This window comes from Esox lucius, chromosome 14, assembly GCF_011004845.1.
Source record: "Esox lucius isolate fEsoLuc1 chromosome 14, fEsoLuc1.pri, whole genome shotgun sequence".
NCBI lineage: Eukaryota > Metazoa > Chordata > Actinopteri > Esociformes > Esocidae > Esox > Esox lucius.
In genome coordinates this window covers 13,024,023-13,044,341 of record NC_047582.1, presented here as the reverse complement: position 1 = coordinate 13,044,341, position 20,319 = coordinate 13,024,023, and the positions used below count along the sequence as shown (strand labels likewise).

At 40.7% G+C, this 20,319-nt stretch overlaps 1 protein-coding gene across 1 annotated transcript; it reads left to right on the top strand.

The window, feature by feature from the left end:
- The first annotated feature begins 1,997 nt into the window (after positions 1-1,997).
- ggt5b (gamma-glutamyltransferase 5b) lies at positions 1,998-20,078 on the top strand. The gene is made up of 12 exons (XM_010877547.3): positions 1,998-2,429; positions 5,630-5,757; positions 5,869-5,964; positions 8,000-8,195; positions 15,717-15,877; positions 17,944-18,090; positions 18,275-18,405; positions 18,488-18,672; positions 18,835-18,926; positions 19,072-19,184; positions 19,312-19,422; positions 19,716-20,078. Exons 1-12 carry the CDS (start codon positions 2,254-2,256, stop codon positions 19,860-19,862), a joined length of 1,683 nt encoding a protein of 560 aa, XP_010875849.2. The 5' UTR covers positions 1,998-2,253; the 3' UTR covers positions 19,863-20,078.
- The last annotated feature ends 241 nt before the right edge of the window (positions 20,079-20,319 follow it).

Genomic DNA, 20,319 nt, shown 5'->3' with positions numbered 1-20,319 from the left:
AGCGATCATCATGTCAGCCAAATCCACTCCTCCCATGTGAGTTTTTTACTCAGACACAATCTTCCTCGTCTTCCTCACTGGTTCCCTCCTCTGAATCTGATGAACCATCAGGTGGCAAAACTATAGCCTTCACCTCTCTCCTTGGACAGTAGAAACTGCTGACAGAACTTCCCTGAAAACATGCACACTGGTGAATTTATCAATAATATGCATTTAAAAGTATAGAGTAATCAATATTTCACACCTTTATTTTATTTATTATCTGTAGAGTATAGGCCTCAAAACATAAGTATATCTGTGAGTGATAATCCCTGTTTTATAACTCATCTGGGCAATATATCCTCCAGGATACAGACATTCAATGCCTGAAAAGGTAATTCATTATTTTTCAAGAAGAACATATAAAACCATCTTTAAAAAACAATGTTCTCTAAAACAAAATCGCTCTACAGTATAATAAACGTGAAAGAATAACAACACTTACCTCATGGTCAGTGTCTTGGTCCAGATATGCTGCCACTTTGGATTTCGATACAAATGTTTGGAATGTTAGCATAAAGTCACATGACCTGATTTCTTGACCCATCCCCCCTACAGTGTTTCTTATTAAGTGTACCCATATGCCGATGCCCCCACAGCCTGTCAAATGACTGTATCCCCAAAGATACAGAAACCGTTTAATATGTTTAATCTACTGTAAACACGTGCTGGAAAGTGCACAGAGTTCTTCCAACTTCCTCACAGTTGTTTACATGCCTCCCATGAGCAAACGTTACGGGAGCACATAGGGGTGATCAGACGTCCCGTTTTTCAATCGGTTTTCAGTTGTCCCGACTGTTTCTATTGGTCCGACCTACTACCGGTTCAAATATGACAGGTGGTCATGATTTACCACCACTGAAAGTCTTAAAAATGCTTATTGTCTACAGACTATCCAATAACATTTTAGTTTTCATGAGCTGCCAAGCCCAAGCACCTGTGCGCGCGAAATCCCACCTCGCTATACTATAGCAAACATAATCATAATTTAGAAAAAGGTGTTGTTTGTTCACTTTGACAATCTGTTTTTGTTGTGTGGAACATTGGCAAATACTACTAATAAAATCAATTTTGATGTCAAATTGTAACACAATACAATTTGGAAAATTCCAAGGTGGTGGGGACGAATACTTTTCAGAGTCTCTGTATCCTTTTGTTTTTCACTTAAATATTGTTGGTTACTGTTACTTAATGTGAAAAAGGTCTGACATCATTGGCCTTGATTAGCTTTCCATAAATAAAAGCTGCTAATTCAGTAAGAGTGTGTAGACTTTCGATATCCACTCAAGAACAACTTTTCTGTTGTCTAGCTGTATATGCCACTGTCACAGGTGTACTTGTAACAATGCTCCATGGGTTCAAATCTGTCCCACTTCACTTTAAGCCCACTATCTTTATCCAAAAAAGGTGTTAATTATCAAGAAACATCTTTAATTTAGTTAGATGTTAAACAAGTGTTATGTCACTACCCATTTAACATGGGTATATACGAGGTCTGTGCAGAGGTTGTTGTTAAACTGTGAAACTGACCGTGTTTTATCTATAAGCATACAGTATTATTGATGATTTCATAATAAAACGAAGTCGTATTTATAATCCCAAAACAGAGTTCCACATTTATAAGTGGTAAACCAACACAGCACGTGTCGATGACTTTGAATGTCTTCATAGCAACCTGTTCCGAACTGTTCCACTCGTGCACGTATCTACCCGCAGGTTGCATTTTCACAATTTACCTTGGAAAGAAATCATAGGCCTACTGGTTTCGATGAGTGCATTCGCGGGATCTGACAGTCAACGAACTGTAAAAGTAAAAGTTATGACAGATGTTTGTGTGAACTCGCAGTTGTATTCTGTGTCACATTTCATTGGGGTCAGACTCAAGTTTGGGCTTCAGCGTTGCCTACTCTATATTAATGCCAGCCAGTGCAAATTAAGCTCCCTTCATCTAGGTTACATTGTTTTTGTTATTGCATTAAACTGTACATGATTTTACATTTCCAGCTTCTTTAGCATTAAAATTGCATAGTCGTATCCCGTAATCGTATTCCTGCGTATAGCTTCAATCAGTATTCTGAAGGCGAACAGCCGATTGCACAAAAGCGGATCACTTGTTCGACGGCTTGGTTTCAAAGGAGGTGTTGACTGCTGTGGTGGGACGGAGCGAAACACTTCCAATCTCGGCTGGGCAGAAAGCGATTTTCTTCTGAAAGCATGGCAAAAACTAAGCGCAGGCAGTTTGGTTGCTGTCTCTGTATCGGTTTATTGGGTGTTATATCCATATGTCTCTGCATAGCGTTGGGTGTATTTCTTCACGGAGGATGCTCTGATTTTACGTTCAAGCACGCAGCGGTTTCTGCTGACTCTCAACTTTGTTCGGACATTGGCAGGTATAGTCTACAGTTGCTGTTATTATAACCGAGGACTTATGAAACATGCTATTTTTATGTTTTCGCTGGTGTCAATAGGTGTTTGGTCTAAACAGGTGTTTCATGTCACTTTAAAATGTGTCACTAAACCTTGATCAATGATATTTGAGGCATTGGGAAAGATAACGCGTTTTACGCGTTGAATTGCTTTGGCAACCAGTTTAGCATAGGCACGTGTTCATGGTATATGGTCTTCGTATGGTAATTGTCTCGCACTTATACCCTTGTGCCTTACTTGAAGTTTTTAGACATTTAATTTTAGCAGGAAAAACGTAAATTATTTTGCAGTAAATAATATTTATAGACTATTTTCGACAGTCACCTCTGTGAGTAGTATGCAAGCTGTAGTGACCAGCATTAATGAGTTTAAGAGATTTGCGGGCTATCATGGAGATTATAAACTGAGAACGTGTACGTTGAAGATCTTCAACTTTGTTAGCTGAGGTACTACACACATCTATGCGCTTTATTCTCCATGCTGGTCGTTCTATTTCCCCAAAAGTTATTACTCGTCGTCAGCAATGCGTTTTCTTCTTTGTTTTAATGGAAACGACACAAAATTATTTATTCTTAGGAGTCAATAAAATGTTACCACACTCTAGAGGTTAAGTTAGATGTAACGATAGTGATAGTTTGGCACATTTCTAGGACATTTCTGCTGGCTGTGTGTTGACCCCATGGCCACAGATCCCACTTAACTTCCCTTCTATTATTGCTTTACAAAGACACTAGGCTTCTAATTACTGTGGAGTAATATTTCACTGACCATATCATTGAAAAGCCATTTATTAGCATTTCAAAACAAGGGAACAGAGATTTTGAATATTACTAGTCTGTGCTCTGACCATTGTTTACTCCACTTTTATAATAACATGATTGTCAAATATAACTGATGATTGTCAAATATCGGACAATATATTTCCTCCAGTGAATTTACGGTAAGGAGAGATTTATGACAAAGTATTTTGTTCTGAATGAAGGTTAAATCAGTACAGTTCATAAAAGTGTTTCTCCTTCACTTTGGAATTGAATTCAGGTATGGTGAGTTGCAGGTGTCTGCAATATCAAAACCATTCAACCAGTTTGAATATAGAAAATGACTCATTCTCCTGTGTTGTATCACTTGTGTACACCGCAATAAGCACTGAGATAATAAAGAATATAATAGAAAAGTCTGAGGAGGTCAGACACAAGATCGTAGCTAACCATGAACAATCTCAAGGCTACAAGTCCCTATCCAGAGACCATGATGTTCCCGTTTCCAACATTAATGATGTAATCAAGAAGTTTAAGGTCCATGCCACTGACACCGACCATTCTGTATGTGGCTGCAAGAGAACATTTGATGCAAGATTGCAGTGAAGGCACCAAGTCAGGCTGACCATCAGACACAAGGTACAACGGTTTTAACATGCATCGTCCGTTGCCAACTCAATGAAAGGGGTTTGAATGGTAGGAGACCCACTGCTGCGAATGAGACATTACAAAGACGACATTCCCACAGTCAAACATGGATGAGGTTCAGTGACATTCTGGGATTGTTTTGTTGCCTCTGGTACTGGGTGCCTTCAATGTATGTATGGCTTCATGAAATCAAGAGAATACCACAGTGTTTTGAAATGTCAGTGTCAGAAGGGTTTCTGTCAAATGTCATAGGTTCTTGTGCAGGACAATGGTCCCCTTAACAATTAAAAAAGCACCCAAGAATGCTTCAAGACAAAACACTCAACTGTTGTGGCTCGCAATGATTCCTGATCTAAATCCTATTGAAAACCTGGACAGATCTGAAAACAGAAGTTGGGAGACGCCCTTCAAATCTGGGACAACATGGAGTTTACACATGAGTGGGGCTGAATTTCAGGACAAAGGTGCAGGAAGGACATCCATGGCTTCCTGCACTTGATTACAGTTGCTACCAGATAAGAAGTTTAGGGTGATAGTTTTGTCAGTGTAGTTTCTGATTTTAAAGTATACATTTGGTTCTGAAAAACAAATGTTCTGTACTACTTCTATATTTGTACAGACAATTGTGAGTTATTTGTAGAAAGTGCGAGGGTGTCAATACTTTTGGGCACAACAGAACGCGTGTAAGTGTGTGTTTGCTAGGTAATTCCATCTAATTCCAGTTCTGTATATCTTCCCATTTATCTTATGGATCTTATCCTATTGACCATTATCTTATTGATTGATAGTGATCTGTAAACTGCTGTCCACTTATAACTTGCAGCTTGCTGGTTACTGAAAAATCTAGGATCAAGGGAAAGGGCTGTTAGCCAATGTTTCTGCTATGCCCTCCTGCTCTGTGGCTAAGTCACTGACTACAAGTTATCACAAAGGGCAGCAGGCAGCTCAGAAAATACAAATCCTCCCCAAAACTTGCCCAGAAGGCAACATTTCTGTGTGCCTTGCGGACAACTTGTCTACTCCTTTGGAGGTGTGTCCACTCCAAAGCCACTGTTTGATCTGGTTAATGTGCAGACATCCAGTGGCACTTGATATATTTTTTTAGACCTCAGACACTAAGTGGATGCAGTTAATTATAGAACAGAAAAACAGCAGGCTCCAACCCGCATAAGTTAAGAGTTGAATTCCACTGCTTCATAACATCTCTAGAGTACGTCCTTAACTCTTACAATAGGTGCTGCAAGTCCTAATCCAGGCTCTTGTTGTATCAGGTCTTGATTACCACAAACCCTTGCAATTTATCCAGAAAGTTGCAGCATGTCTTGTGTTTAAACCATGTCATCCCACTCTTCCACACACTCTTCCCATGCCTTCCAGGTGAAGCTTGCATTCACTGCAAGATAATGGCTCAGCCCAATCTAAGCTCTTCTCAAAAGTGGATCGAGTTTCCCTTTGAGGCTAGGACACAATTTTACTGAAAATGTTTGAAACCCTACCTTTTGAAAATAATATCAAAAATAGTTTCTAAAATAATTCCACCAGCAGCCCTAGCTTTAGGATTAAGCTGTTTACACCAATACAGACATAATTGAGTAAACTATACCACTTCATGATGGTTGTGTGGTGTTCCCTCCTAGCTATCTGGAGATTAATGCACTAACTGTGAGCCGTTCTGGATAAGAGTAAATTAAAATGATGGTAAAAGTAATTTTATAGTTGAGCATTGAAGTTTTTTTGTAAAGTTGTACTCTTTCCAGAGACATACTGCAACAAGGAGGGTCAGCAGTAGATGGCGCCATTGCAGCTCTGTTGTGTACTTCACTAGTCAACCCTCAGAGCATGGGCCTAGGAGGAGGTTCCATATTCACTGTGAGAGACGCAAGTGGTTAGTCTTTCTTTTTTACTGTTCTGTGTTACTTTACTCTGTGGGATTTAACCAATATAGTTTATAGTGGAATTGTGTAATTTCTACATCTGTATATCAATTTATTCTCAGGTATGGTGAAAACGTTTAGTTCGAGAGAAACCGTCCCACAGTTATTCAAAGCAGATCTGCTGAAGGGCTGCCCCAAATCTTTTTCATTTATCACAGGTAAGTAGACTTACTGTCAACAATAATGGAACTATGAATGACTAAGGAGTATCATTTGAGTTTGCTGCTGTCAATGACAAAAATTTGCTTGACAAACTCGTCTCACCTCAAACCTTCATAAATTAAATGAACAAGTTGCTAGTCAGCATGCAGTCTTTAGTAATAGTTGTCTATGAGGCCCCAAATTCTTGCAGGTGGTATAGCTGCCCATTCGTCTTGGCAAAATGCTTCAAGGTCATGCAAAGGCTTTGGTTGTCTTGCATGAACCACACGTTTGAGATCTCCCCAGAGTGGCTCGATGATATTAAGGTCAGGAGACTGTGATTGCCGCTCCAGAACCTTCACCTTTTTCTGCTGTAACCGCTGGATGGACAACTTAGCCTTGTGTTTAGGGTCATTGTCGTACTGGAAAGTCCAAGAGCGTCCCATGCCTAGCTTTAATGCAGAATAATGCACATTTTCTGCCAGTATTTTCTGATAACATGCTGCATTCATCTTGCCATCAATTTTCACAAGATTCCCTGTGCCTTTAGAGCCAAAACATCAGTGAGCCACCACCATGCTTCACAGTGGGGATGGTATTCTGTTCACTATAAGCCTTGTTGATCCCTCTCAAAACATAGTGCTTATGGTTGTGATCATAAAGCTCTATTTTGGTCTCGACTCCAAATTACAGTGTGCTAGAAGCTGTGAGGTGTATTAAGGTGTTGTCGGGCATATTGTAACAGGCTTTTTTGTGGCATTGGTGCAGTAAAGGCTTCTTTCTGGCAACTCAACCATGCAGCTCATTTTTGTTCAAGTATCGTCGTATTGTGCTCCTTGAAACAACCACACCGTCTTTTTCCAGAGCAGCCTGTATTTGTCCTGAGGTTACCTGTTGGTTTTTCCTTGAAATCTTTCTTGGTCTACCTGACCTTGGCTTGGTATCAAGAGATCCCCAAATGTTCCACTTCTTAATAAGTGATTGAACAGTACTGACTGGCATTTGCAAGGCTTTGGATATCTTTTAATATCCTTTTCCATCTTCATAAAGTTACATTACCTTGTTACGCTTTTGACAGTTATTTTCTGCTCCCCATGGCTCAGTATCTAGCCTGCTCAGTGCATCCATGTGAGAGCTAACAAACACATTGACTATTTATACACAGACACTAATTGCAATTTAAAAGTGACAGATGTGGGAAATGAATCTTTAATTGACATTTTCACCTGTGTGTGTTACCTTGTGTGTCTGTAACAAGGCCAAACATTCAAGGGTAGGTAAACTTTTGCTCCGGGCCATTTGGGTGATTTCTGTTATTATGATTTAAAAAGGAGCCAAGCAACTATGTGACAATAAATGGCTTCATATGATCACTATCCTTAAATAGTTTTTCTTTTTTTGCATGATCAGACATATTTTCAAAATCAATGTCATAATTTCACAATCTCTGCCAGGGTATGCAAACTTATGATCACAACTGTATGTGTCCCACTATATTTAGTGTAATGTTAATGTCTTTTCTGTTTCATAAATAGTATTCATTTGTATTAGTTTGTGTTTTCTACAATAATTATGTTGTTGTGTGTACTGTTTTGTCATTCCATTGAATGCATTTTGCCCGGGTCATCATAGAAAAATTTATATTGTCTCTCAATTAATCAACCTGATTAAATAAATATAAATATGGGCTCAACAAATGCCTGTTTTATAATGTTTTGGCCCGGTGTGGTTTCATCTGATGCCTCTGGTCCACAATTGCAGAATAGGTTTGAATCCAGTCTGACACTCATTTCAGCATACTCTTCACTATCTTTCCCAGAAAAATGCAACAACAAATTAATAATAATTATTGTAATTATGTTCCAGCCCCCTGAACATATGTTCTTAAAAAAACTGTCCCAGGACTGCACCTGTTCAAGTGTCTTTGTATGAATGTGTTTATGCATGCTTTGATAGTACTTCAAAATAACTATGGAAAATATATTGTTTTTTATTGCAATAACTGAAGCAGACTGCATATCTAATTTTGCTGTCTCTCCTTGTACTTGGCAGGAAGTCAATGGATTGGTGTTCCTGGAGAGTTGCGTGGGTATGAGATGGTTCATAGACGGTATGGAAAGCTGCCCTGGGCCAAATTGTTTGAGCCCACAATTAGACTGGCAAGAGAGGGATTCCCCATGCCGGCCTTCCTGGGCAACTTCCTTAACCACACACTGATAAAAAACCTGGTGGAAACAACATCACTCTGGTAGGACAACATCTCACACATGAAATAAAATGTGTTTACTGGTGTTAATTATAGCTATACTCCTACTGAGATGTGGAATTTAACTGGTTGAGAGAATGGAAAGAGAGTGCAAAGCTGTCATCAAGGCAAAGGTTGGCTGCTTTGAAGAGTCTAAAATATAAATGTGTTTGGATTTGTTTGACACTTTTTTGGTTACTACATGATTCTATATGTGTTATTGCATAGTTTCGAGGTCTACATTATACAATGTAGAATGTAATAAAACGAAACAAAAAAATGTGACAGTAGACTTCCTCCAGTGAAGGGGATTTTATTGGTCGTTAACTCTGTGGGTAAAGGATTTACCTGGCTAAAAGTTGAGACACTTTCCTTGAACTTTAAACCAGATTTGTCGGATGCCTTTCCCAAGCGGTAAAGCACCGGAGCTGCCTAGAGAAAGTGCTCCGTGGCCCATCAGCATTCACAAACATTCAGAGATCATTGCCGTTGCAAATTCTGTCTCCATGTGCTTTTTTGGAATGGAGATATGGATGATGAAGTGAGACCGGATGCTTGTTGGCTCTCTTCGATCATGTGATGGTGCGAGTATAACGAGTGCATAAAAGAGAGGCAAAGGAAAAAGAAACAAACGGATGGTTCAGATATTTCTTTTCCTTTATATGTTCTTTTCAAGTTTTTTGACAAGCGCACCGACACGGTCACGACAGAAGAAGAATAATCCATGAGGTGCGGTGGGTGAACAACAGAATATAAACACAACTAATCAGTGATAGGAAAGAGGTGTGTCCTCAGGATGCGCTGCTGCCATCACTCCCCGGCCGGTGGTTAGTACACTGGCGAGGTGGAGCGCCGGGGAGGAAGGGGAGCCGCGGTGCCACGGTGCCACGCGGAGCAGATGTTACAGATCACTGTAATCCACTGAAATAACATAACATCCACTTAAAAGGACTTCATGTAAATGTCAGTTATCTGCTCTTTTCCTGTCTTCATTGACAAGCACTTTTGGATATTCGTTCAACATTGAACACACACTTTTAAACTGACTGCAATCCGCCATTACCGAGCGTTTTACCCTCGCAAATGTTCAATCCCTGCACTACAAGACGGACGAAGTACACGCACGGATTAACCTTCAACGGGATATTGTGATACTGTTTTGTGCTAGAGTTTGTGGAAACCTGGCTGGATCCCTTGGTGCCAGACTCCACCATCATGAAGTGAATGACTACCGCCCTGTATCACTGACCTCCACCATCATGAAGTGAATGACTACCGCCCTGTATCACTGACCTCCACCATCATGAAGTGAATGACTACCGCCCTGTATCACTGACCTCCACCATCATGAAGTGAATGACTACCGCCCTGTATCACTGACCTCCACCATCATGAAGTGAATGACTACCGCCCTGTATCACTGACCTCCACCATCATGAAGTGAATGACTACCGCCCTGTATCACTGACCTCCACCATCATGAAGTGAATGACTACCGCCCTGTATCACTGACCTCCACTATCATGAAGTGAATGACTACCGCCCTGTATCACTGACCTCCACCATCATGAAGTGAATGACTACCGCCCTGTATCACTGACCTCCACCATCATGAAGTGAATGACTACCGCCCTGTATCACTGACCTCCACCATCATGAAGTGAATGACTACCGCCCTGTATCACTGACCTCCACCATCATGAAGTGAATGACTACCGCCCTGTATCACTGACCTCCACCATCATGAAGTGAATGACTACCGCCCTGTATCACTGACCTCCACCATCATGAAGTGAATGACTACCGCCCTGTATCACTGACCTCCACCATCATGAAGTGAATGACTACCGCCCTGTATCACTGACCTCCACCATCATGAAGTGAATGACTACCACCCTGTAGCACTGACCTCCACCATCATGAAGTGAATGACTACCGCCCTGTATCACTGACCTCCACCATCATGAAGTGAATGACTACCGCCTTGTATCACTGACCTCCACCATCATGAAGTGAATGACTACCGCCCTGTATCACTGACCTCCACCATCATGAAGTGAATGACTACCGCCCTGTATCACTGACCTCCACCATCATGAAGTGAATGACTACTGCCCTGTAGCACTGACCTCCACCATCATGAAGTGCTTTGAGTGGCTGGTCAGAACTCACATCTGCTCCACCCTTACTGACATCTTGGACCCCTTTCAATTTGCACACCGCCCCAATAAATCTACAGATGATGCCATCACCCTGATGACACACACCACCATCTGTTAGAGTACGTCTGACCCAGAACGCAGAGAAATCACACAGACCACGTAAGGTAGATTCAAAAATAAAGGTTTTAATGGAGAGCCAGGGTCGTATGAGAAAACAGTGTAGGCAGGTCCGAAGCTGGGGGAGAGCTGACGGTGAAGGCTGGGTGGTGAGGCCAGGAGCTAGTAGGCGCAGCAGAGGAAGCAGCAGGTCTGTGCAGGTAACAGGAGAAAAACACAGGGTAAGTACAAACACAGGGAACAAAGGCAAAAAATGGCGCACACGGATGATAATAGCAAGTAACTAGAACTGAGAGCCAAGTACCACATGGGTAGTAGATAACGAACTGGCGCCGAAGAGGTGATCAGCCCGGGTTTAAATATTGCTGGAGTGAATCATGTGGATGAGGTGCAGCTGCGAAGAATGGCTCTGCAGTGAAGACTGCCACGCCCCTTGCCCCACTGAACACACCCCCAGCACTCCAGGTGGAAAAACAAAACCGGGACCGAACCACCTGACTCAGGGCGGAGGGGAAGCAACCCGTAACACCATCTCCCACCTGGAAAAAGGCAACACATATGTGGGGATGCTGTTTATGGACTACAGCTCAGCATTCAACACTATTGTGCACACCAAGCTTGTTCCCAAGCTCAGGACCCTGGGTCTTAACACTTCCTTTTGCAACTGGATTCTGGACTTCCTGACAAGCAGACCCCAGGTGGTGAGAATGGGCAACCTCACCTCCTCTGCACTGACCCTGAGCACCGGAGCCCCTCAGGGCTGCGTACTCAGTCCCCTCCTGCACTCCCTGTTCACACATGACAGCCTGACCACACACAGCTCCAACGTCATCCTCAAATTCGCAGAAGACACTACCATTCTGGGTCTCATTTCCAACAATGATGACACTGCTGACAGAGAGGAGGTAAAGGACCTGGCTACATGGTGCTTGGACAACACGCTTTCTCTCAACGTCTGCAAGACTAAAGAGATGATCGTGGACTTTAGGAAGCAGCAAAAGGGGTCATGCCCCCATACACGTTGATGGAACTGAAGGAGAGGGAGTCTCCAAAAAAAGTATTTTGGTGTGTTCATCAAAGATGACCTCATGTGGTCCAGACAAGCGAACTAAGCAGTGAGAACTGCCCATAAATAACTATACTTCCTGAGGAGACTCAAAAAAGGTGGCATGTTTGTAAAAACCCTCACCAACCTCTACAGATGCACCATTGAACGCATCCTCTCAGGCTGCATTACTGCCTGGTACGACAGCTGCTCCGCTGCTGGCCACAAGTCCCTCCAGAAGGTGGTAAAGTCTGCGGACTCCCATCTCCCCTCCATGCAAGGAATCTTCCATACACGATGCCTGAAGAAAGCATGGAACATCATCAGAGATCACAGCCACCCAGGCTATGGTCTGTTCACACTGCTGCCGTCTGGTAGACGCTACCGTAGCATTGGGGAACGCACTTCCAGACTCAAAAACAGTTTTATCCTCAGGCCATAAGGCTCCTCAACCAGCAACACTGATCAATGATCATAGTGAACACACACGAACATTCCAGATGCTCTGATGTCCTTTCAGGTACATTTAATGAGCATTAGAAATATTCCTTTGCATGTACCATTCATAAGCATATTACTCTCATATGTATCTATAATATTCAGCACCAGTACCATACTGGTCATACTCTTTTTCAAAAATTGCTGTAAATATTGCTGCAATAATATACATTTTTAAATATATAATTGCTATACTTGCCATATCTATAATTTCAATACCTCTACCAATATTGCTGCTAGTTTACAGTACTCTTTTTAAATTGCTGCTAGTTTACAGTACTCTTTTTAAACTGCTGCTATGTACAATGTTATGTACAGTATATTATTGCTTTATCTTCTTGCTATATTTTTGCTGTGTATATATTTTTCTTAATTCTCACTAAGTAATTGTAGTATGCAATGCCACGTTTCATAAGCTTTTTACACTCTTGTATGTATAATATTCAATAATTCTACCAAATTGCTGCTAGTTTACATTTTATTTAAGGATAGTGATCATATGAAGCCATTTATTATCACATGGTTGTTTGGGTCCTTAAATCATAATAACAGAAATCACCCAAATGGCCCGGATCAAAAGTTTACATACCCTTGAATGTTTGGCCTTGTTACAGACACACAAGGTGACACACACAGGTGAAATAGCATAAAAACAAAAACTCAAATGAAATCATCAAAACAACATCATAATAATAAAACAGAATAAAAAAAATTGAAATAGATTAAAAACAGGATAAAAACATAGGAAGCTATAAAAGCTGTAAGGCTAAACAGTACGATTAAGTTCAAGTGCTCAGTCATAAGCGCGTGAAAAGGGAAGTCTTTTTAACCTGGATAAACATTTTTATACTTTTGGGGCTCGTCTAAGATCTTCTGGTAGTTTATTCCAGTTACGTGCAGCATAACTGCTAAACGCAGCTTTGCAATTTTTTGTTTGGACTCTGGGCTCTACTTGCTGACCTGTGTTCATGGATTTAAGAGCCCTGCTCGGTTTATATTCTTCAAACATATCAGAAATGTATTCAAGGCCTAAACCATTCAGTGACTTATAAACTAAAAGCACCACTTTAAACTGACTGGAAGCCAGTGCAAATATTTTGGAACCAGAGTGATGTGCTCTTTTCTCTTGGTCCTGGTTAACATTCTAGCAGCAGCATTCTGAATGAGCTGCAGCTATTTTTCTTTTTGGGGAGTCCAGTTAAGTGGCCATTACATTAGTCAACCCTTCTAGAGATAAAAGCATGGATGAGTTTCTCTTGGTCTTTTTGGGACACTGTATTTTTAAGATGATAGAATGCTGTTTTGGTGACCGCTTTGATATGACTGTTAAATGTGAGGTCTGAGTCTATCAGAACACCAAGATTACACACTTGATCCCTGGTTTTTAGGGCCCAAGAATCCAGCTCTTTACTCTTTGCCAAACACAATAATATCTGTTTTATCTTGGTTTCAGGTATTTATGTGCTCTATACAGTCAATTGAGCTGTTGTCATATGGTTTGAGAGCCATATATATTTGAGTATCATCGGCATAGCTATGGTAGTTAATGTTGTTCTGTAGAATTGTCCCAGAGGTAGCATATAGAGATTGAACAGAAGCGTTCCGAGAACTGATCCCTACAGAACTCTGCATGTCATAGTCACCCTATCAGATTCATGATTACCAATGGTGACAAAGTAACTCCGGCCATATACATAAGATCTGAACCAATTAAGGACTGTCCCAGAGAGTCCTACCAAATTTCCTATGAGTGTTCTATGATCTAGTGTCATATGCTGCACTAAGATCTAGTAGAACCAGAACTGTTATTTTATCAGAATCAATATTCAGCCGTATATAATTTAAAACTTTTATCAGGGCCGTATCAGTACTGTGGGGAGGTCGGACCGCTTGAGGACCGCTTGAGTTTGCAAAATTGCTGAGTTGATTGAAGACAACCTTCTCAATGATATTGGCTATAAATTGGAGATTTGATACAGGTCTATAGTTCAATATAGATGCATCCAGTGTTCTCTTTTTTAAAAAGGGCTTCATGGCAGCTGTTTTTAGAGACATTGGGAAAATGCTTGATTTCCGAGAGCTATTAACAATTGCTGTAGGTCTATTGTTATAGAGTTAAATTTTTCCCCAAAAAGGTCTGATAGCATTGTGCCGAGACAACATGTGGAAGCTTTAAGATGTCGAACTGTTTCTAAAAGTGAATTTACCACACCTTTGTCTTTTTAAATAGAAATTTGTGCCAATCACTTATTAATAAGTGGATAATTCGGGGATCTCTTGATACCAAGCCAAGGTCAGGTAGACCAAGAAAGATTTCAGCCAAAACTGCCAGAAGAATTGTTTGGGATACAAAGAAAACCCCACAGGTAACCTCAGGAGAAATACAGGCTGCTCTGAAAAAAGACGGTGTTTCAAGGAGCACAATACGACGATACTTGAACAAAAATGAGCTGCGTGGTCGAGTTGCCAGAAAGAAGCCTTTACTGCACCAATGCCACAAAAAAGCCTGGTTACAATATGCCTGACAACGCTTTAAAACACGCCTCACAGCTTCTGGCACACTGTAATTTGGAATGATGAGACCAAAATAGAGCTTTATAGTCACAACTATAAGCGCTATGGGGGCTTTTTGGGGGTGTGAGCTCTAAAGGCATGGGGAATCTTGGGAAAACTGATGAATGCAGCATGTTATCAGAAAATACTGGCAGACAATTTGCATTCTTCTGCACGAAAGCAGCACAAGGGATGCTCTTGGACTTCCAGCATGAGAGTGACCCTAAACACAAGACCAAGTTGATCCTCCAGTGGTTACAGCAGAAAAAGGTGAAGGTTCTGGAGTGGCCAATCACAGTCTCCTGACCTTAATATCATCGAGCCACTCTGGGAAGATCTCAACCATGCGGTTCACGCAAGACAACCTTTTGCCAAGACGAATGGGCAGCTATAACACCTGCAGGAATTCTGGCCTCATAGACAACTGTTACAAAAGACTGCCCGCTGTCATTGATGCTAAATGGGGCAATGCACAGTATTAAGAACTAAGGATGTGCAGATTTTTGAACAGGGGTCAGTAAAAAAAAATATTTGTTGCCATGTTTTGCTTTATGATTGTGTTATTCTGTTATGACCTACAGTTGAATGTGAATCCCATAAGAAAGTAAAGACATGTGTTTTACCTGCTCACACGTGTTTTCTTTACAAATGGTACATATATTACCAATTCTCGAACGGTATGCAAACATTTGAGCACAACTGTAATGTTCAATAATTGTACCGAGATTGCTGCTAGTTTACAGTGCACTCTTTTAAACTGCTTGCTAGTGTACATTGTTATGTGTAGTGTTGCTTTATTTGTTTTGACTGGCTATTTTTTTGCTTATGTATTCATCTTCTTAACTCTTCCTATGTAGTTCTCGGGTGCCATGTCACTGTGCAGGGTTACGTTGTGTTGTTCTGTGCATTTGAAAACCAACTTTGAAACTTGAAACGTGTGATAGATGTGGTAAGGACTTCAGCTAAGTGCACAGATAGTGAAAACAATTGATGCCGCAAAGTGATTGCTTGTAAATCTGTCATGCATTATTTATTGTTAAACGCCCACAATATGGTTGGTCAAGGCAATGAGTAGATCCTGTATCCTTCACCCACGCATTTCCCTAGTCTTGGTCAGGTTCCATTTATGAATGCATTCCTCTGTTCCAGTCAGGTGTTCTGCAAGCAGAACAAAACAGTGCTGGGAATGGGGGACACATTGAAGTTCCCTCAACTGGCTGAAACCATGGAAACCATTGCACAACAAGGGGTAGATGCCTTTTACACTGGCCAAATTGGACTTGACTTAATCCAAGACATAACAGCAGCAGGTGGGTATTTGTACACTCATGCGAACAAGTAAGTACACCCCCTGGAAAGTTGTCTTTTTCAAAAGATATATGGACATACACTAATGTTTTAAAGTTTATGGTCACTTAGAAATGTCGTGTTTTTGAAAAGTTACCCCCCCCCCCCCCATTAAAATAACATCAAATTGATCAGAAATACAGTGAAGACATTGTTAATGTTGTAAAGTCATTGCAAAACTGTTGTAGCTGTAAATGGCTGATTTTGAATACAATATCTACAGAGGCCCATTATCAGCAACCATCACTCCTGTGCTCCAATGGCACATGGTATTTGCTATTCCAAGTTTATCATTTTAAAAAGCTAATTGATCATTACAAACCCTTTTGCAATTATGTTAGCACAGCTGAAAACTGCTGATTAAAGAAGCAATAAAACTTTTAGACTACTATTTTAGAGTATCTGGAGAATCAACAATTGTGGGTTAGATAACAGGCTCAAAATGTACAGAAACAAATAACTTTTTTCCTAAACTCATCAGTCTACAGTATTCTTGTTCTGAGAATTGAAAGCTACCAAATGCAAGGAATTGCCAAGAAACTGAAGATCTCGTACAACATGCTTGGATTTATTTTTTATGGGGAGACAAATCTACATTTGAGGTGTTCGGAGCACAAAGAAAAATATTTGTGAGACGCAGACAAAATTAAATGCCAACTGTCAACCCCATTGAGCTGTTGTAGGTGCAGCTTGACCGTGTGGTACAATCCAACTTGTGGGAGGTACTTCAGGAAGGATGGGGTGAAATCTCTTCCGATTAACTCAACAAACTGACTACTACAATACCAAAGGTCTGAAAGGCTGTAATTGCTACAAAGGGAGGATTATTTGACTATAGCAAAGTTTGAAAGACACAATTATTATTTCAGTTAAAAATCATTTTTTCTATCCTTATCAATTACTGTTTTTCCTATTATTTTTGCTATATTTCTAATTCAAACTTATTTCATGTATCTTTTCATGGAAAACAAGGACATTTCTAAGTGATCTCAAACCTTTGAACGGTAGTGTATGTAATCTTCACTAAAACAAGATTGACAGATTAAAGTTACCTAATTAAACCAATAACACTGAAAGATTATACTTTCCAATCATTTATTCATCAAAAATCTATGGAATTTCATTGTGCGGAAAAGATAAGTACATCCTCAGATTTAATAATTGGCTATGGATGATCTGAATAATAGTCAGCCCCATTGGCTGAAATAACTTAATGTAATTTCTTGTAACTCTATCGGTCTCTTACAAACCCCTTTGTCTCTTACAACCCCAAACAAGTTGTATAAAATGGAAATAAAAACAGAATGTGAAGATGTGCAAATCATTTAAACCCTATATTCCCTAGGGAATAGTACAAAGAAAGCATATCAAGTGTTGTAATTTAAAATGTTTATTGTTCATTAATGTGTCCACTTTAAATTTGATGCCAGGAACACATTTCCAACAAGCTGGGACAGGGGCCACAAACGACTGGATAAGTTGTGTGATGCGGCACTGCATTAAAAACAGACACAATTATGTAATGGACATCACTGCATGGGCTCAGGAACACTTTACATTTTTTTTTGTCTGTGAACAGTTTGTTGCTGCATCCACAAATGCAAGTTAAAACTTGACCAGGTAAAGAAGAGACCAGATAGTAACAAGATCCAGAAACGCTGGCTCCTTCTCTTCTCATTTAAGATGGACTGGTTGTACAGTACATCAACAGGGAGGAATGTTTGGCTGGCTGTTTTGGTACACCTGATTCTTATTTTAGCGATTTTATTTGATGGTAAAGGTAGGGATGTAATAGACTTTTAACCTGGACATTTCATTTCAGTTTATTCAAATTGCACATCTTTTTTTAAACTGGGTGCCTTTCATCAAATAATGTGGTCGCCAAAATGTGTCCAAATATTTAAAAAAAAGACAACAGGTTGTACTACTATGTGTGATGAGAGAGGAAGGAATCCAGGGGGGATTTTTTGTTTTCAATGAAAATAATACACTTAACTGGATATATATGTATTTTGCTACCATATTTTAGGTGGGACCCTAACCATGGATGACCTGAAGTCATATCAAGTCCAAGTGAAAGATGCCTGGACTGTTCCTCTGGGAGATTACCAGATGCATGTCCCTCCACCTCCAGCTGGGGGAGCCATGCTTGCCTTTATCCTCAACATTGTTAAAGGTACTGGATATGATTTAACCATATGATGGAGTAGAACAACAAAACGGTTTTCTCCATACTTCTGTTATTGTACAGTATCCCTGTTTTGGCTCTGTTACCAATAAAACATTATAGCTTGCAATCATTGACTCATTTGACATGGTCCGTTCACCAAGTAGTAAAGATTTGACTTTGCTTTTCCCAGGCTTCCATTTCACCCCAAAGTCCATGGAGGGGGACCAGAAGGTCCTGACCTATCACCGCTACATAGAGGCAGCTAAATTTGCAAACGGACAGAGGAGGAGCGTCCGGGATCCTGACTTCGGTCCAAAAATAGTAAGGATTTAATACAACTGCCTCTTTTCAAGTGTTTTGTGGACTCCCGTTCACTAACATGTGAAGTATTTGATTTTTTTAGGATGCATCATATATGGTGGACTCAGACTTCGCTGATCAAATCAGGACATTGATCAGTAAAGACCGTACATACAACAACTCCTATTACAACGTCAAGCCTTCCCCAGACCGCTATGGGACCACACATGTTTCAGTTCTAGCTGAAGATGGATCTGCAGTCTCTGTTACCAGCACTATCAACCAAATGTGAGCCTCTACCCCTGCTGAGATTAATATAACTATAAAACCGTACATACCTCTAAATAGGATACTGTCTGCTTTATCCCAAACAGCAACCTGGCCCACACCACAGTTTTTGGACTTATGGTACTGTTGCTCCTGTCTAATAAAGCATTTATTTCCCTGCAGTTTTGGGTCAGCAGTATACTCTCCCAAAACAGGCATCATCCTCAACAACGAGCTGGCTGACTTCTGTTTTAGAGCAGAGAGAGTCAGTGCAGGTAGAGTCTATCTTCAATTTGGTAACCTTTTGTAATGAATGTATCACCTAGGCCTCGGTATAGCTATCCTTGGTGGGTGGGTGTATTTTTAATGTTATGGGTGATCTGAATCTCTGTGTGGATGCTAATATAACGTTTTTCACAGGTGAACAGCCACCCTCGTCAATGGCTCCAGCTATACTGAGCTCCAGCTCAGGGAAAAAGACCATTGTTATTGGTGGATCAGGGGGCAGCATGATCACCACAGCCATGGCTCTGGTGGGTTTTTTGGTTAAGGTGTCTTAAACCGTTTCTAAAATACGTCACGTGTCTGACAGTTCCTCCTAAACCAGAGCGTTTGCAAAACATTGATAAAGGGATCCCTTTTCATTTCTCCTCCATTCAGTCACTCATGAATCATCTTTGGTTGGGGAAGAGTCTGAAAGACGCCATTGCTGCTCCTATAGTGTTTGTCGACGGGAACAACTTTGTGAACTTTGAGCCTAACTTTGATAAGGTAATTCTCCTGTTCTTATTCTCTCAGTAAACAAACAACAATTGGCAGCAAAGGTCACTGCAATTGGCTGTCTAGTGATGACAAAGCTAAATGCTCTTTCTTTTAAGCTGTTGTCTGTGTGATTATAATAGCTGCCTGAAAGCAGTGCCGTCTCTTGCCTTTTGGAGGCCCTAAGCAAAATTTGATTTCAGAGACATATAGTCTCAAAGTAAATGTTCCTTCATCCAAATCAAAGTGGAATGAGTAAGGGTCGAGTGGTGCTGGTTTTACCCAATCTGTCTTGTCTGTTTCAGTCTGTCATAGAGGCCCTGAAAGTTATTGGACACAGAGTGAAGGACAGTCCTTACTTCTTCAACGTGGTGAATGTTGTGGCGAAGGAGGACAGGTGCATCACAGCCGTGTCTGATGCCAGGAAACTTGGTAAAGCTGCTGGCTACTGACCATCATAACACAAGGACACTAAGGCTTAATCCAATGTGCCTCTTAACGAAAGGTTTGGGGCACTTCAGAGCCTCTGACTTTAGCATTTATACTGATGGTGTTTTATGTTACCAAGCACATACTTTCCTTGTCCATCTGGTCATGCTTCCGACCTGGACTAAGTTTAAATAGACTCTAGACTCAGCCCACATGCATTTATTAATTATTATAATTGTAATCTTAATGTGTTCACCTGGCACAGCCAGAAGAGGACTGGTCACCCCTCTGAGCCTGGGTCCTCTCTAGGTTTCTTCCAAATTTTGGCATTCTTAGGGAGTTTTTCCTAGCCACTGAAATTCAACACTACTGTTGTTTGCTCCTTGGGGTTTAAGGTGTTTTGTAAAAGCACTTTATGACATCTGCTGATGTAAAAAGGGCTTTATAAACACATTTGATTGATACATTATTCTGAATGAT

Bases quoted from the DNA above. Each gene is read 5' to 3' on its own strand.
- ggt5b (XM_010877547.3), top strand. From the start codon at position 2,254: ATGGCAAAAACTAAGCGCAGGCAGTTTGGTTGCTGTCTCTGTATCGGT. The intron at 8,196-15,716 runs GTAGGACAACAT...CCTCTGTTCCAG, and splicing joins GTGGAAACAACATCACTCTG to TCAGGTGTTCTGCAAGCAGA. The intron at 15,878-17,943 runs GTGGGTATTTGT...ACCATATTTTAG, and splicing joins CCAAGACATAACAGCAGCAG to GTGGGACCCTAACCATGGAT.